At 44.7% G+C, this 19,128-nt stretch overlaps 1 protein-coding gene across 4 annotated transcripts in view; it reads right to left on the reverse strand.

The window, feature by feature from the left end:
• Positions 1 to 18,626, reverse strand: part of MYLK3 (myosin light chain kinase 3) — a 31,185-nt gene extending 12,559 nt beyond the window's left edge. Inside the window, exons 1-5 of one of the 4 annotated variants that reach the window (XM_081924029.1) lie at positions 18,604 to 18,626; positions 18,122 to 18,260; positions 5,429 to 5,519; positions 3,873 to 4,284; positions 688 to 1,250 (exon numbers count right to left, since the gene is read on the reverse strand). In XM_081924029.1, the coding sequence (XP_081780155.1) occupies positions 688 to 1,250; positions 3,873 to 4,284; positions 5,429 to 5,519; positions 18,122 to 18,260; positions 18,604 to 18,611 (1,213 nt within the window). In that variant the 5' untranslated portion in view covers positions 18,612 to 18,626. Of the gene's footprint in view, positions 1 to 687; positions 1,251 to 3,872; positions 4,285 to 5,428; positions 5,520 to 8,181; positions 8,884 to 13,567; positions 13,721 to 18,121; positions 18,261 to 18,336; positions 18,490 to 18,603 lie in introns of those variants that run through there. The other 3 variants (XM_081924031.1, XM_081924030.1, XM_081924028.1) reach the window with 3 other exon arrangements.
• Positions 18,627 to 19,128: the final 502 nt, after the last annotated feature.

Genomic DNA, 19,128 nt, shown 5'->3' on the forward strand with positions numbered 1-19,128 from the left:
TTGCATTAGGAACCTCTTTGCAAAAATTGTGCATGTTAGGCAAAGTGGCATACCAAATTAACACTAAGATACCAGTGAATTTTCATCAGGATTTTTAATTTATTTTTTTTTAATGCAAAGTGATGTTGAAATGAAAGGAATGGAATTTAAGATTGGAAAAATAAGAAACTGAAGGGAGCCAGAATTGACCAGTTTATCTCAATGACCTACTTGCAAATTAAGCCCCTACTGTCCCCCCACACCTGGTCTGAAAGCCTGTGTTATGTTCACGTTTAATGAAGGTGGATTTCTGTAGGGGGGGTTATGTTATGTTGTAAATAAAATTTCCAATAATAAAATAAAATAAAAAATGAAAGCCCTCCCTTGCTGGACCTAAACAGGTCTTTGTCTGGTCAGTGGGTGGATAGGAAACTGCTAATGAAACTCTACAAGGGAAAGGGCCAAAGCTCACTGGAGGAGCATCTGCTTGGCATGCAGAACGTCCCAGATTCAACTCCTGGCATCTCCAGGTAGGACCACAAGAACCCCCTTCCTGAAATCCTGGAGAGCTGCTGCCAGTCAGTGTGGACAATACTGCACTCAATGGACCCCCTCCTCAATGCCACTGAATCAGTTTCAAAATATTTTAGATTTGTAGTGTCCATGTGACCCAGGGCATGTCTGGATAGCACATGTCCTGCTTCTTACCAATGATGACCTCCTCCACTTTACCGGCTGCTAAAGACGCAGCATCTTCAGTCAGTTTCGTGGCAACCTGACTGGGTCTTCTTCTCTCTTCCCTTTCTGCAGGTGAGCTACCTGATTCCACAGTCTCCAATCTGCCGTCTTTCACAGAGTCTTTCGTTATCCTTGTCGTTTCCTTGGGAGCTTTCACTTTGCCTCCTGGATCTTTCCCAGAGTCCCTTGCCACTGAATTTGGGCACGGAGCCATTTTGCATTTGACCTCGGCTCTCCCTTCGGTCTTCTTAAGTGGCGATGGAGGAGGAGGACCCATCAGTTTGGGCGCCTGCTCAGATTGCTTATCCGAAGACTTTGCCCCTCTTGGTTCTTGGGCTGGCTCAGCCCTGCTGTTCTTCGAGGGCTGCTTAGCTTTACAAGAGTCTGGCAAGCATTTTGTTCCTTCACCTTTTGATAGCGGTGGGCAAATTGCTGGTGCTCCGTTGCTGTTGCCTCCTTGGCTTCCAACACCAGCTTCTTTCCCCTTCAACGCTTTGTCTTGAGCATCGCTCATTTCCATGTTGATCGAAAGCCTGCAGAGCAAACACTTTTCAGTTTCAGATGTTTCCTTCTGAACTTTTAGCTCTGTGGTTCCCAAACTGATTTGGGCCACTTCCCCCTAGGTTCCACAAACTCATCCTCAGTGCTCCCTTATCCTACCCCATTAAAAGCATTGTTCACAACTGCATTCTGCACAACCCACTGAAGAAGATAATACGACGATAAAATTCAAAGCAGTAACAATTAATTGCACATTTAGTCAAAATCTAATTAAAACTATTTAGTTTAATTAAATCGTCCAAATGGATGACCTTGATCCACTGATACCAGCTTTTCAAAGTCTGACAGTCATTTGCATCTCTAGTACCTCCCTGCCAAACCCTTGCGTCTTACCGCCCCACTAGATAATCCCACTGCCCCATTTGGGAGCCACTGTTTTAGCTGGCCCTAATGAAGGTATTACCTTTGTAGGGATTTTTCTTCCTACTGGAAATATGTTTCAGATCAGCTGTGCCAGCTGAGGCTGATGGGAGTTGTAGTTCCAAACACCTAGAGGTTGCGGAAGGCTGACCTACCCTAATTACTGTATTTTTCGCCCTATAAGACGCACTTTCCCCCCTCCAAAAATGAAGGGGAAATGTGTGTGCGTCCTATGGGGTGAATGCAGGCTTTCGCTGAAGCCTGGAGAGCGAGAGGGGTTGGTGCGCACTGACCCCTCTCGCTCTCCAGGCTTCAGGAAGCTCTCAGCAAGCCTTGGGAGCCTGCAGGAGTTCCTGTCGGGCTCCATAGGCTTACGGATAGCAGCCTGCATCTCGGTTCCCCGACCTGGTTTGGAGGCTGGTGGCGGGGAGAAGCGCGCTTCTCCCCGCCACCAGCCTCCAAACCAGGTCGGGGAACCGAAGCCTGGGGCGCAAGCTCAGGGGACAGCAGGGAGCGCAGCGCCGCCATCCCGCTGTTCCCCAACCTGGTTTGGGCTTCAGGCAGATATCCGCAAGCAGTGGGAGCCCAGTGGGAAGTCGCGCCAGTCTCCCAAGGCTTGCGGAGAGCTGCCTGTTCAGGGGGCTGGGGTCGGGGGAAGCTCGGGCTGGGGGGGGGATTTTTTTTTCTTTATTTCCCCCCTCCAAAACTAGGTGCGTCCTATGGGCCGGTGCATCCTATAAGGCGAAAAATACGGTATGTCTGCAGAATACTTCCTTCACTTAAGACTATTGCAAGTTAAAACTTCAGCTTTTGCAGCATGACCAAGCTGATCATAATTCAAGGTATTGCCTGATCAAGGTTTCAACATGGTAGGAACACAAAGTAACTGTTACCATAAAGAATTCCAACAGTAACCTGTTTGGTCCAATGCCTGTTTTTCTAATACTGCCATCTGCTGCACACAAGCGACGCAAACTTGTGGTCCCTTGTCTCTCCCCGCCCCCCTGCAACAGTCTAGAGCCTGCCACCCAGAGCCAATTGCTTCCCCTTGCCTCGTGCGCAGGCTGTCCCTGGTTGCTGAATAGATTCAATTGTCAATAACATTGTTCCAAAAGCCTGCAGTGGAGGGAATTTTTTTGTGTTTGTTTTAAGTATATAATTCTGGATCTAAAGAGCATCTTGTAGCATGAGCAATGCCCCTCCCCGACCACATTTTGTATACAGCTTTCGTACTCTAGTTCAAGAGTGGCCAACATGGTGCCCTCCAGTCCAGATAAGAATGTAAGAAGAGCCTGCTGGATTAGGCCAATGACCCATCCAGCCCAGCATCCTGTTCTCACAGCTGCCAACCAGATGCCCGGAATGAGAAACCCACAAGCAAGACCCAAGCATGAGTGCACTCTCTCCTGTGTTTTCCAGCAACTGGCATTCAGAAGCATTTTACGAGAAAATAAGAGGCTATGCCAAAGGTGGGGAACCCGATGTCTGAATGTAGCTCTCTGGGCTTTTCTATCCAGCCCTCAGCCCTTTTCCCAGGCCCATTCCCCAGGTAATATCTCTCAGCTACCCTGCACTGATGCCTCCCTTGAGAACTTTCGCCTGCTTAGAATGTGTCCTTGAATTGCAATCACGCCCCTTGCTTGCCTGGGAGGAGAGACAGCCCTGTCTCTCAAAGACTCTGGCTTTTGCATGGTTGGAACATAGCCTACCCTACAAAATTATGAGTCACCTCTCTTGCTCCACCCACATTTATCCCTGACCACCACTAGCATGTAGTCCCCGGAAGCCTTGTTCGCAATGGAATGCTGCCCTTTGGGCAAAAAAGCTTTGCCCACCTCTAGGCTACGCCATTAAGGGACGCAGGTGGCGCTGTGGGTTAAAGCCTCAGTGCCTAGGACTTGCCGATCGAAAGGTCGGCGGTTCGAATCCCTGCGGCGGGGTGCGCTCCCACTGCTCGGTCCCAGCGCCTGCCAACCTAGCAGTTCGAAAGCACCTCCGGGTGCAAGTAGATAAATAGGGACCGCTTACCAGCGGGAAGGTAAACGGCGTTTCCGTGTGCGGCTCTGGCTCGCCAGATGCAGCTTTGTCACGCTGGCCACGTGACCCGGAAGTGTCTCCGGACAGCGCTGGCCCCTGGCCTCTTAAGTGAGATGGGCGCACAACCCCAGAGTCTGGCAAGACTGGCCCGTACGGGCAGGGGTACCTTTACCTTTACCTTTAGGCTACGCCATTACCTTGTCCGTATAACTTCACCACCAGGCTTAGAGGCAGATGACACAGTTTTCACAGAAGGAGCACCAAGCTGGGAAACCTCGTTTTCATTTCCCTTTGCTTTTGGATTGACATGCTTCTTAAGAGGATCTTCCAGGCCAGAGGCTTTGTCTGTCTTCTGGCATTCAGCTGGATTGCCGCTGCTTACGCAGGAGAGGCCATTGTTCTGGAGCAAGGCACTGACCCCAGCAGCGTCCTTTTGCTGTGGGCAACCTTTGGGGTCACCTGCCTGTCCCTGAGCTTCTTTGGTTTCCAACTGGGCTGCCTGCTGTTCCGTACGTGGACTGCAGTCAACTTTGGAAAGGACCGGACCAGCCACGTTCACCTTTTCACATGCTCCATCACCGCCATCCAACTTTTTCTCCCTTTTGTTTCCTAAGGACAGAAATGATACCAACAGAGAAAGCATTGGATGAACCATTAGTGGAAGGCAGTATATATGGGGTGGAGGACCCACTTTGCAAAAGAAAAAAAGATGGGAGAGCACTGCCTAAGGCTTCATTTGTACTGTACATTTAAAGCAGCACCACACCGTTTCAAACAGTTATTACTTCTCCCATAGAATCTTAAAAAGGATGTTCCCTGTATCAGTTGCATGGAATGTGTATGTTGGTCCCAAATAAGACTAAGGCTTGATAGGTGTGTCTTCATTGTAAAAACTTTGGGGAGCCTCTGAATAAGGATGTATATTCTCTGGGGGGAAGTATTAGAATCATAGAATTTTAGAGGTGGAAGGGACCCTGCCATGCAGGAATCGAACCTGCAGCCTGGGAACTGTAGTTTGTTAAGGGTGCTGAGAGTTGTTTGGAGGCCCCCCTATTTCCCCCTCAGAACTACAGTTCCCAGAGTTCCCTGGGAAGAGGGTTCAACTGTTAAACCACTCTGAAAATTGTAGCTCTGGGAGGAAAGTAAGAGTCACTGGACACTATTTTTAAAAAAAAGTGAAACAGAAACAAATGCAGTTCCCAGGATTCTTTGGGAGCAGCTATTGTAAAGTGGTATTAGGGGTAGACTCTCGTCTTTCAAAATTCAGCAGTGACCTGTGCGAGGCCAAAATTGGTACCACCACTACATCTCGCTTTCCATTCTGTGTGTGCACTACATTATTATTATTATTATTATTATTATTATTATTATTATTATTATTAATTGTCTATTTGTATTTGTATACCACCTTATACCCACAGGTCTCTGGGCAGTTCACGAGATAAAATCACAAAAAAACCAAAAACAACCCAATAACACCCCCCCACACACACACACATTTTAAAAGGCACTGGATGTCAATCAACCAAAGGCCTGGTTAGAGAAATGTTTTTGCCTGGCACCTAAAGGTGTATAGCGAATACTTGAAATCAAGAAATAAAATTAACATTTAGCTCATTTGTTGCATTTCTTATCTTATTAAGACCCCAACTCGAGTGAAGTCCTGATATTGGCCAAAGTGCCATGAAATTTCTCAGCAATGGACTCTGTGCCCGCTCTGCAAATCTGTTCAGTGTGATGCATTTGTAGATACCTTTCAAGGAGTACTTGCCTTCTCCCTGGATTCCTTTGCTGCTAGGTACATGCTTCCCTTTTGCACCTTTTTCTTCTGGTTTATCTTTAGTCTAAAAGGGGGGAAAGGGAAAGTCTTTGTAAGAAGAGCCTGCTGGATCAGGGCCAATGGCCCATCTAGTCCCATATTCTGTTCTCACAGGGGCCAACAAGATGCCTCAATGGGAAGCCTGCAAGCAGCCCATGTGTGCAAGAGCAGGACTAGTAGCTCTTGACAAGTCTTAGCCTTCGTGAGTTTGTCTTACTCCTCCCTCCCGCAAGCCATGCAAGTTGGTGGCCATCCCAAAATCTTGTGGTGGGGGATGAGCAAAGGAACATTAGAAGAACTCTGCCTACAAGAAACCCACAAACAACACCTGAGGGCATCTGCACTCCCCCCATTTGTGATTCCCAGCCGCTGGATATTCAGAGGGATAATAATAATAATAATAATAATAATAATAATAATAATAATAATAATAATTTATTATTTATACACCGCCAATCTGACTGGGTTTCCCCAGCCACTCTGGGCAGCTTCCCTTGCCCTCTCCCTCTGGACCCAATCCATATCACTGTACAGCAACCGAATATTAAAAACAACACAGCATCAAACATTTAAAACTTCACTAAACAGGGCTGCCTTCAGTTGTCTTTTAAAAGTAAAATAGTTGCTTATTGCCTTGACATCTGCTGGGAGGGCGTTCCACAGGGCAGGCGCCACTACCGAGAAGGACCTCTGTCTGGTTCCCTGTAACCTCACTTCTCGCAGTGAGGGAACTGCCAGAAGGCCCTCGGTGCTGGACCTCAGTGTCCAGGCTGGACAATGGGGGTGGAGATGCTCCTTCAGGTATACAGGACCAAGGCCATTTAGGGCGTCATCCAATAATGGAGGGGGAACATAGCCATTGTGGCTAATAGCCACCCACTTGCCATGGTTAACTTGCAAGGATTAAATAGCCTTTCCCCTCATTTACTTCCCTCGGTGTCATTTTCAGATTCGGGCTGGGAAGCGTTTGGTCAAAATGGCCTCGGTGTCCTTGCCATGGAAATCAATGCTCCTTCCCTTGCCCTCTCCCTCTGGACCCAATCCATATCACTGCACAGCAAGTAAGAGGAGGCGGTTTCTCAACCTCCTTGCTCCACCACTTTGACGTGTGCAATGAACATTTCTTCAAGGCTGTTTGTTCTGCCTGCGTTCAGAGTTGCATCTTTCGGTGTAGCAGCACCAGTGCTTTGAAACTCCCTGCATGTTTAACGTTAGGCTGGAGACGTACCTAGGGTTGCCCTTGTCAAGGAGCTGTGTCGGCAACACACAAACAAATCACTTTACAGTAGTACCTCGGGTTACATACGCTTCAGGTTAAGTACACGCCAGGTTATAGACTCCGCTAACCCAGAATTAGTACCTCAGGTTAAGAACTTTGCTTCAGGAAGAGAACAGAAATTGTGCTCCGGCGGCATGGTGGCAGCGGGAGGCCCCATTAGCTAAAGTGGTGCTTCAGGTTAAGAACAGTTTCAGGTTAAGAACGGACCTCTGGAACGAATTAAGTACTTAACCTGAGGTACCACTGTACTACAATAGACATATTAGAAACTACTACATTTTACATGAACCAAGTACTTAAAGCATCCAGAGTGAGGCGAGGAGGAAGGGCGGGGGGGAAATGCACATCTTTGTGCCGTAGTGCCATGAGGATAGAAGCTTCTCTTGCCGTTTGATCTCCCTGTGACAGCTGCAGCACATTGCCCCATGCATATATGTCACACACTCTATAGTCTCCAGCCGTCTTCCTTCATACCGCCTTGCCATTTCTCCTACTGCTCAGCTCCCAGCTCTTGTCTAAACTCATGACCTTACACAGATAACTGGAGACATATTTCTGGGGTGATTTTTGTGAGCACGCACATGCACACCAGGCCTGCACCCCCTTGCTAATGTTGTTACACTTGCTACAAATGAATCTCAACTGGTCTATCCAGACAAAAGAACTTAAGAAGAGATCAGCTGGATCGGGGGGGGGGGGAACCATCTGGTCTAGCCCTCTTGGTGATGACTTACTGATATTTAGACAACACATAACAAAGGCAAAACTGATAAAATTAACTGAACACATAAACAAATACAATGAAACAGTGGTGCTATGTGTCAAGACAGCTCTTTTAGCAATTCATAAACTGAGACAAAAAATAATGTAAAGGCTTATACAATTTGTCTGCCTGAAAACTAAAAATTTATTTCTCTTTAAGGAAGGATAATCAGATGAAAGGATGGGCAGAATACCATCACAGAGAGAATGCTAAACTTAGCATTGAATCCTACAGTTCCAGGGCACAAACAATTTTATTCAAAAACTATCAACATTACATCCAGTTTCTCTCAGTGGTCAGCCAGATGTCCATGGGAAATATTGATCCAGCAGATGTTGAAAATATGTTCCTTAGTTATGTATACTTGGTTTTCTATTTTTATATTTTTACCACTTCAAGGTCCTGACTCATCTGTTGAAGACCAGTTGTCTGGAATATAAAATCATACACAGTGGGAGGGGATCTAAAGCATATTGTTGGACCACAGCTCCCAACATCACTGGCCATTGATCATGCTAGCTGGGACTGATAGAGGCCAACACCACCTGGAAGGTCATGGGTTCCCCATCCCACTAAATAAATGTGATAAGATTTCTACTAATGCAGGAGGTCTTGAACAAGCAACGTAGGGAGAGGGGGACTCACCTCTTCTGCGGTTTCAACCAGGCTCCCTTTCTGCCAAGGGACAACACCCTTCAGGATAAAATCCACCACCTTTGAGTTTTTGAAAGTCTCTCCCAAACATCTCACAACCTTGTCCACCGAGTCCACCATTTTCTCCATCTTCTCCAGCCTCTCCCTGTACTTTGAAGCATCTTGATGGGTCACTTTTATAAGCTTCAGGATCTCAGTACATGTGCTTTGAGTGTCCATTTGGTGAACCCCGTCTTCAAATTTCAGGCCCCTTTTTACTCCACCGATCTGGTCGGCAGGCGTCCGTGAGACGGTGAGCCTGTGAAGGCCTTTCCCCAAATCATCGATCCCTTGGTTAACCTTCTGAAGCTTTCCTGTCATGTCTTCTTGAAAATTCAGCAGTTTGTCTACCTTCTCGTTGAGAAGGTTCAGTTTTTGGTCCATTGTGCTTAAACTGTTCCCTTTCGTAACCCGTGACTTATTTACAAACTCTTCATCGATCTCCTGGTTGCTTTCAGACATTGTGGCAAAAAAAAAAAAGGATTAGGCCGGTAGCCCCATTACTTGTTGAAATTAGAGGATAGCTCTATGAAATTCCATCTCGAGTTGGAAAGGAAGGAAAATTCTAGAACACTTTGTGAGGGCGTCACTAATTAGCTGCTATGTAAGATATTCCTCCTGTAGGCTTATAATGATGATCTTAACTTGGCGGTGGGCTTGAGGGATGTCTCCCCCTCCCACTTGGCCTTCTGACGTCACAGAATCGTTTAAAATTCTTTCCTTGAGAGGCTGTTGATAACCAAGCATGTTGAGAATTGGCAATGGTCATGTAGCAGACATCCCCACCCAGAGAAAGGAGAGGGCAAGAATGTTTTGCTGTTTTCCCCCTACTCCTTGGGGAAGGCCAGCGGTGTGCACTGAAACCACATAAAATGCTTTGCTTCGTCCGAAGAGGAAAGGATGGAATTGAGCTGGATACAACATAGTATGGCCTAAAAGAAGCCAGCATTGTGAAAACAGAAATGTGCGCACAATGATCAAAACACATACATGCCTTCCGCGCCCAAGCTTGGCCGGCAGTTGAAATTTAAAAATAGACCGTCATGACAGTGATATGGAGTATATATCTACTGCCAGCATGCCTTTGTCAACTGAAACAACTCAAACTGAATTCTTCATTCGGTGCCAAGAGAGCCCCCAGTGTAAAAGGAAAGGGGGGGAGAGAAAATCTCCGCAGAATGGCATGTCAACATTGTTTCCACAATTAACGGTGAAATAATTAGCCCTCAAAAATGATTTTCCCACAAAAATTACTGAGGCTCTAATGCTGGAAATGTTTGCAGCACCTGAATCTTGCTGAAATCATTGGGCCAGGCTAATTCTTACAAGCTTTTGATTATGTGTTTGTTTCTGTACCGAGGTGTCCGTGCGTGTGTGTGTGTGTGTGTGTGTGTGTGTGAGAGAGAGAGAGAGAGAGAGAGAGAGAGAGAGAGAGAGTCAGTATCTTCTTTCCATTAGCAGTAACTGGAGTATTTCCTGGAGGGGCAGGGACAACTCCCAGCCACCACACCAACCATGGGAATAGCTCCCCAAGCAGTCTCTTTTGATACCTGGGTCTCCCACAACCTTCCTCTCAGTGTGTGCTTTCTGGCACATGCTCACCTGCCAACTTAGATCTCTGTGACATTTTCATTTGACGTCAGTCACACGTACAAGAATAATTTATCGGTTGAAGCTTAGGCTCGGCAGTTCCACAACAACAGAGAGCCAAGGAAGGGGTAACAGCTTGAGCAGAGGAGCAGTCATGCCTGGCAACAGTAATACTTAGCTGTCAAGCATTCAAAGCACTGCACATTGGTTCTCTTGTCGCAAACCTCACAACGACCCTATGTGGTAGGCCAAGACCATTATCTTCCTGCTGCGGGGGCAGGGGTCCAAGTCCCTCCAAGAAGAATATCCAGCGCATTCACAGCAGAGATGCAATTCAGACCAAGAACTCTTTCATTCACAACTTAATTAATATTTTAAAGCTATTGGTATTTTGAGAAGAAGTTCTTGGATCTTAATACTTTGCCAATTGGTGCCTTGCAACATCTGGATTTGGCTAATGAGCTCTCAAGAATGAAATGCCTGGTTCCTTCACTGTCTGCTGTAGGAAAGGCAATGAAGACTATTTTATTTACCACAGGTGTGCACAGAAGGTAGATCTGAATCTACTGGAAGATCTCCAGGTGATTTCTAGTAGAGCAGCAAGAGTTTCTGATCACCTAACCATAGTATTCATTCATTGGTTTATTTATATACAGTGATACCTCGGGTTACAAACGCTTCAGGTTACAAATGCTTCAGCTTACAGTCTCCACTAACCCAGAAGTAGTACCTCGGGTTAAGAACTTTATCTCAGGATGAGAACAGAAATCACGTGGCGGCAGTGGGAGGCCCCATTAGCTAAAGTGGTACCTCAGGTTAAAAACGTTTTCAGGTTAAGAACAGACCTCCAGAACAAATTAAGTTTGTAACCAGAGGTACCACTGTACTGCTTTTCGCCCAAACTGCCCCCCCCCAACACACAAGCGGGAAACCAATTAAAACAAATACAGGATATAATAGAAGTACAGTAAATGCAAATGCAAATGCACAATAAATAAATACAATAAGTTAATACAATTATAAAAGAGCAAAAACCACCAGAAGCACCATCAATCATATTGAAAATACATACATGAGCCACATTCATACTGTCATCAGAGATACAGCTCCTCAGCATCTACCTCACATGTAGAAGTCACGTTGACTCATATCTTTGCACCTGCTTCTTTCTATCACCCAGGAGCAAGCCCATCCTCAGAACCATCATCAAAGGGAATGTTCTCAGCCTCACCATATCCCAAAGGAGATACCCAAAAGGGATAAACTCTTTTGATGTCTTCCTTTTGGTGTCTCCCCACTTGGAGCCACATTCCCAGGGCTGGTCTGCCAGCAGCAACGGACCACCTACAGAAGCCTCCACATGAATCAACTTGCCTCTAAAAACAGCTACAGGCCTGGCAAAATCCCTGAGTTCCCTGCGAAGAGGAGGTCGATTTTTAAACCATACTGGAGGCTGTAGTTCTGTGCAGGGAACAGAGGTCTCCTAACAACTCTCAGCACCCTTAACAAACAACAGTTCCCATGGTTCTTTGAGGGAACCTATGACCGTTTAATGTCATATGAAGATACTTAAAATGTAACGTGCAGGTGGGGCCCATGAGCCTGGGTTCAGAGTACATGTGGAGCAAAACTTTGGCTTAGCTCAGCATGATGTAGGAGTAAAAAGTTATGGAAGGAGCAACGAGGCTGCAAGTGACTCTTTAGGAAGCTGCATTCATGTGGTCCCAGATAAACCATGGTTTGGCTTACCATGACGCATGAGTTAGGCCATTAATGGTCCCTTCAGATGCCCTTTCCGTTGTGCATCCATGATTATTTGTATTGGGGCAGTTATACATGATGTGTTTTCTTTTTTCCCCTTTTTTAAAATAATATTTATTAAATTTTCCATTTTAACAATCCTATAAAACCACATTAAAACATTCCAAATTATGATACAATCAAAAAAGCCAAATATTCAATGCCAAATTATATATCTTTTGGGTGACTTCCCATGCTCTGAAGTTTTCAATATTGTTCGCACCTGCAAAAAGTTCATGGTAGACATACTGTTTCATTTCCAATCAACTCCTTGCCAAAATTCTGCAACTTTTTATACCACAAATATTCCTGCCTACTTTATTTCTTACCTACCCACAAGCAGGCCCCCAGCGCAAGAGCCCTCTCCCCTCCTGTGGTTTGCCACAACTGGTAGTCAGAAGCAAAGCATGGCTACCTCCAACAGTAGAGGCAGAGCCGAGCCATTGTGGCTAGCAGCCATTGACAGCATTATCCTCCATGACTTTGTCCAACCCTCTTTTAAAGCCATCCAAGTTGGTGGCCATCTAACGATCAACACATTTGCTTGGAAATAAGCCCTCATTTTTGATGTAGAAAAGTATGATATGTTTTCAAGGTGAAAACAGTAAGAGTATCTGTAACAGTAAGTATCTGTAACTACCATAACCTCTCTATAGTTGGCTGGTTGCCCGTCAATTATAAAATGACGGTGATGGAGACAACAGAAGGGAATTCTACGATATCAGTGCCAAGTCAGGTGAAGATATGGAGCCTGTTTGCAACTGCCACACCATCTACCTTTAACCAGGTGGTCATTTGTGGGTGGAGCAGGGAGGGGCTGTGGGGCCTAGAACTTCAGCACCAAAGTCCAGCCCTAGCCGCATTGCTGTTCTTCACTGAAAATCAATTGTGGATTTAAGGGATTAGAAAAATTGTGGACAACTTTAGGCCTCCACTGCAACTCTCACTTCTACATTTACTGGCTGGTTCTGATGAGTGATGGAGTTCAACAACATCTGTAGCGTCACAAGGTCCCAGGTCCCAGGATTAGAGGAATGCACATTTAAAAGCAAAGGTTTCTATCCTTTAAGTAAATCACCAAGGTTATTACTCATTCCCCCACCCCTCAAAAGCTCCCTCTCCCTGCCATCTCTGATAAATGATTAGGTGACATGCTCAGAGAAAAACTAGAAACAAAGAATCTAGCTATGTTGCTTTCTTTCTTTCTTTTTCCCCAAAAATTTTTTATTCATTTTATAATACAAATAAAAACACAAACAGAAAAGACAAACAATACGAACAAATTCTTGTCATATCCTTATTTTTCTAAACATTGTTAAGTGGGCTTCCCCAAGTCCCACCTATCTGATTTTCATTTTATGCTATGTTGCTTTCTTGGGCAAAAAGAAAAATAACTGAACAGTTTTCAGCAGGAAACTCCTTGAAGTTCATCCCTCTCTTTGCATGATTTGTGACAGTTTTCCAGTGAAACCATTCCAGACCTTACCGCCCAACCTCCAATGATGATGTACTATTAACTCATATAGGACAGGACAGAGGAAAACAACAACACAATGGTGCTACGATTTGGAAGAAAAGCAGAACAAAATGAAAATAATTTAAATGGGAACCATTCTGGACAAACACACACAGAGATCCCTTGTTGTATTTATGACTTTTTATTCATTATTATCATAATCTGGTCCTCTCTTATGCCACTATTCATCAGACAAGACTGCATGCATCAAAACAGTGCACATCAATGAGATTTATTTTTTTTTAAATGTAACATACAATTAAAACCAAAACCAGCACACATCCCTAGGTTAGCTACAACAGCCTCAGCTAATTGGAAAGGGTCTGAGACAAAATGCAACAGTGTCAATTAGACCTTACATACAAGCAGTTTTTAAAGTTACTTTTAAAAATATATATATTTACAAATATATAAATATATATATTTGCTTACCGCAAACTTCTTTATGTAATCGGAAACGCAAGACCCTCCCATGCTCAAGCGAAGCGTCTTATGCAACGGGGATCCTTGATACAGCGTCCTCATTCCCTCCCCCTTTGGCCTTGTTGCTGGGCCAAACAACCAAGGCGCCCTGCAGCTATTGACTGCATTAAGAAACAAAGCCTCTGTGGACATTGCCATAACAGGCATTCCGCTTTATCTGCCACTACACAAGGCATTTCAGCCACTTCCTTATCTCCCAAGCCCTGGCTTTTATCTGTATTCCTACAGCTCACTTCCTGGGTCACTGATAAAGTCTGTGGGTGCAAAAACAGAGGATGCTGTTAATTTGAAGTCCCCCCAAAGAGGGCACCCTCCCCCCTCCACATTGTTACCCCTTGTAATTTGGCTATTGGATGAGCAAAAAATGTGTGTGAAAGGTATAAGGATGAGCACAACTTGGTTGGCTTTAAAAGAGGATTAGACAAATTCATGGAGGAGAAGGGGGTTATTGGGTTTATATTTTGATTATATATTGTGTGGATTTGTATTTTGATTCTGTTCTGTGAACCACCCCGAGACCTCCGTGTATAGGGCGGTATATAAATTCAATAAATAAGAATAAAATAATAATGTTGATGGCTACTCAGCATGGCTGTGCTCTGCCTCCACAGTCAGAGGCAGCAATGTGTCTGAATACCAGTTGCTGGAAACTTGTGGAGCTTATGAATCTGCCTTGTTTTCATCAACCATAGTTATGGTTAAGCACATATGAGGGTTCAGGCAAAGCACTAAACAGAAGGGAAAGCTTCTGATCTCTTTTTGACTACACCTGAGGAAGGGAAGGGAAGTGTGAGCTCAGCGGGAGGCTATGCCCATTCTTGTCACACCAAACTATGGTTTGCTATGCCATCACTGTACAGAATCCATTGAGTTGGCCAGAAATTCTCTTGATCCTCATTGCCAGCAATGAAGACCTAGCTTTTGAATAAGGGTGTGACTCCACTAGCCCATATCTCTCCATCCCCAACACTCCTCTTTCCTTTTCACAATGCTTATTCACCCTTGAGGGTGGGGGATGGGCTTATGTTTGCCTGTGAAACACAGTGCATAGGACTGAATAGGCTGATTGACAATACAAGTGCTCAACAGGAATAGTCAAGAGGCCTCGAAACACAGGGAAGGCTGATTCTCCCTGCCCGCCCCCCACATGATGCCCCGAGTTGGGAGGTGGAGAGACTTACCTCAAACTACCCAGAGTGCTTGTCTCTGAGGCAGTTTTAATCCACTGGGCCAGGCTAGCTTGTTTGTCTTATGGCAACTATGTCAATCTCAGTTTCTCTTGGCATCTCATGTGCAACTCTTGAAGGAGGGCTATGTTGTTTTGGAAGGGCATATTGTTTCGGAAAGTATGAACTCGGCAAGTGCACCATTAAATGAAAACTGAATTTAATTTCTCATAAGAAGAGCCTGCTGGATCAGGCCAAAGGCCCATGTAGTACAGCAGTCCTGTTCACACAATAGCCAAGCAGATGCTTCCAGATGTGGAGGCAGAGCATAGCCATCATCGCTAGTAGCCATCGATAGCCCTCCCCACCCCCATGAACTATGGCTTGAGGACACCTTGTTTCCACTAACCACAGCTAAGATGTACCTCTGTCTGATTGAGATTAAATGACAAATAAACAAATAGAAACCTGAAGTGAATGTTCCCAGAAGGCTCTTCACAGCTGCATGCAAAAGGTCCCAGGTTCAAGAACCAGCATATCTAGCTAGTGCTGGAAAAGGCCCCTGTCTGAAACCCTGGAGAGCCATTCCCTGTGAGTGTATCAGTGATTCCTGAATTTGTGTCTCCAGCTGTTTTTGGACTACAACTCCCATAACCCCAAGCTAGCAGGACCAGCGGGCAGGGATGATGGGTATTGTAGTCCAAAAGCAGCTGGAGACCCCAGTTTGGGGAACTCTGGTTTAGATAGTATTGAACAAAATGGAACAATGGTCTGTTTTGCTACAAACCAGCTTCCTGCCGCTCTCAGCTGAAGCTATGTGCATCGGTCCCTTCCCCTAGCAACAGAGGCAAAATTCAGACATTGAACTTCCTGGATCATAGATCTTAGCCATTAAGCTCCACCCGCAGAGAAAAAGAGCTTATTGAAGGAAGTGATGCAAATATGATAAACAACCATGTTTAGATAGGGGCACTTGAGGAAAGTCAATATTTTTGTTTGCAAATAACACTATTATCCTGCGCTTTGCAGAGGGGAGGCGTACACATAGCGGCAAATGCACGTAGAACTAGCGAGTGCCAAAGAAGAAAAAGGACAAGGCTTGCGTGATCGAGTGGGTCCCCGTTAGGAAATTTGGCAGCCAGGCTGGAACAAACACACTCACCACCCTGCCACCCTCCATTAGCGGCTCTAAATAGAGAATGCTAGTGTAAAAGGTCACCTCGCCCGTCCTGCATTGTCTTCAATCAATGCATGTCTTACATGCAATTCGTGGAGATAATTCCACTGATCGATCAGCTTCTCTGAGCCGTTCTGCTTTATCTTCTGCAAGCCAGAATATGTTGTTCCTCTTCATATTTCTCAGATTCAAAAAGAGGCAGGCAGGGAGAAAGCAAACGTGTTTGGGATTTGGGAGGAAAAGTAAAATGGCCAGCATGTTCTTCATTTGGCGTTACAAATCTGTTAACCCTAACTGTTCCCAAGAGAATATTGGAAGCGGGAACATGGCTGTGAGAGAACTGCTTCCAAGAGAGTTTTGCAGCACAGATCATTTCAGATACTGATTATTTTTTTTTAACATCTTATGCTACCTACTCTAAACAGAACAGTTCCCAAACACTAGACTTTAATAACATTTCAAAAATATGCACCAGCAAATTCGAGCCATCAAATTCCCAAGACAAAGCCTAGTCCATAGTTTGGTGCTACACAAAGGTACCTGGAAGTCTAAAGCTCATAAACAGCTTCCTTCTCCTTTTGTACCACTTCCTGGTTTGCTGCAAACCATAGTTTGTCATTACATCTGAATTGCCAAGCTGTAGTATACTGTAGTCCTGCAAATCAGAATTGCAAACCGGTGTCTGGTTATGGTTTGAAACCCATAGATTTGGATATCCAAACAAGAGAGCCACTCCATTTGCAGAAGAGGCTGCAATCCAGCAGAGACTTACACAAATATTTCACTGCTGCTTGCAGCCCCCTTGCCATTTCCCATAAAAATGGCTCTACCACACACACACACGGCACCCTTCCACTTGCAGTAGATGAAAAAACGCTGGTTCATGAGCAGACTTCCATTTAGGGATCTTTGGACCCAACCCATAGATTCCTGTTTTGACATAACAACCAGCTATGGTTTTCTAAAACCCAGGAAGCAGCCAATTACTCTGAGGATGTGAGGGGAGGGGGGGAGGATGTGCCTCTTTCAAGGCTTGTTTCATAGCTCTGAGCTACATTTTGCCATTTTGTCTGAACTGAGTCAAATAGCACTGTCAGTCAAGTAGCTGACAATTTTCAATATTATGCGAGAGATCAAGAAAATATAAAAAGAAAATGTGCCCCGTTCTCGCAAGAGAACATATACTGCTCCTGTTACAATGAGACAGCGTGACGGTTGAATTCAAAGAGTGGAACTAGATGGGAATAAGAGACACATGATTTGTGCTGACATTCAGGGCAGAGAGATGCAATCCCACTTTGCCTACTCTTTGTGTCTGCAAAAGTTCCAGGGTGGACTGACTGCTTCATTTGCAATCATTGTGTGTCCTACAACTTCCTGATAAAATCCTCTAACTTTTCATACTGCCAATGTTCTGGGGTTATTGTTTTGTTGCTCTGTGGAACAAGAGCGTCCCTCTAGATAGCAATAACACAACAACATTAAGGAGGTATTACAAAACATTATATTGTGGTTGTTACTGATTTATTAATCATCTTCTAAACCACCACCACAAGGCGATTTACACGTAAGATGGTTGAAAAGAGTTGCAAACACAGAAACATATATATTTAAATCAAGACAGAAGAACCCACACTTTGGAACTCCCTGCCTATTGATACCAGGCAAGTGCCTTCACTGTACTCTTTTGAGCTTCTGCTTAAAGCATTTTTCTTTAAACCAGCCTACCAAGATAGTCACAGTGATCATACTTGTTTCAATCTGTTCTTAGTTTATTACTGCTTTAAATTTGTTCAATTGTTTTAAGTTATTGTTGTCTGTTGTTTTTACTGGAAAAAAAATTATCATTTTATCCTTTTTGATCAAACTGCTTTGATCCTGGGAAAGATTGTCAGAACAAGCATGTCTTCAATTGTTTCCAGAAAGTACAGATAGCCTGCACCTGTCGCATCTCAACAGGAATGCTAAGAAAGCAGCACAATGTGTGGACGGCCCGGGATAATTCCACCACTAATCCATTACAATTGCATGTTGCAGAAAAACACCAGCCTGGAAGGGGGCCCCCGGCTACAACTTCACATTCATGATTCGCAAGAAATATGCCTGAAAGCGCCACAAATACAAAGAAAAGCCAACATTGCCCATTCCACTGGTACCTACCCTTTCATTCGTCTTCCATCCGTGCACCAAAGCCGCATTGGATACCAGCATATAGCACTTCCGAGGAGCAGCAGCAGGGGAGACGAAGGAATGCAGCGCAACACTGAAAGCCTGGAAGATGGGCTGGGAGGGCAGAAGCCTTAAATTACAAAACGAAAGATGTAAAAGGACCGTTGCAAACTGTTATCGGGGGAAAGGGGGAAAGAGGAACATACACTTATGGATCTGTCAAGGTCTCCAGCAGAAGAGGCATCATGCAGCAGCCGGAGCTCCACTGACTGTCCTGCCTTGGCACAAACATATTTCAATAGGGTGCTCCGCTCCAAATGGATTAGAGCGAAAGGTCAGGGAGCCACAAGGCTCTCTCCACAGCTAATTAGTATCTATTTGTCTCCTGCATTTCTTAACACACAGGGAGGAAATCCCCCCAGGACCAAAGGCGTTCCATTTTTAAACCTTCCCCCATAAGGCTGATCACATACATATACATCCTGGCAACATTTCCAGGGACAGGACACTTCTCCTGGCTGTTTCTCATTTTTGAGGTAGGATACATGAGGCTGGGGAGAAAATCAGGACTTGTTCCTTGTTTATAAAATGCAGTTTCCCAGCGTAGGTTGCCCTCTGGAGACGGGTTTAGGCCATGGCCTCTTTTTAAAGAAAAAGAAAGTGTGTGTGTGTGTGTGTGTGTGTGTGTGTGTATCTATTACAGTGAGTAGAAAACAGAAAATTTAATTTCTTTTTTTTTTTAATAAATATTTATTAAGGTTTTTAAATAAGAAAATACAATAATAATGAACATTATTGCTTTGTTTTAACAAAATTTCATAATATTCTTGAGCTTCCTCACGCCTCCCGCTCCCATTTGCTTCTTTAATAATTTTTGTCAAGCAAATTATCATCTTATTTCCAAATCTATGACCACATGCTTAAATATCAATTCTTAATCTATTTTAATGATGGCCAATTATTTATAACCAAGCATCCTTCTTAACATTCCACTAAAT

This window comes from Podarcis melisellensis (assembly GCF_964234715.1).
Source record: "Podarcis melisellensis genome assembly, chromosome: 8".
NCBI lineage: Eukaryota > Metazoa > Chordata > Lepidosauria > Squamata > Lacertidae > Podarcis > Podarcis melisellensis.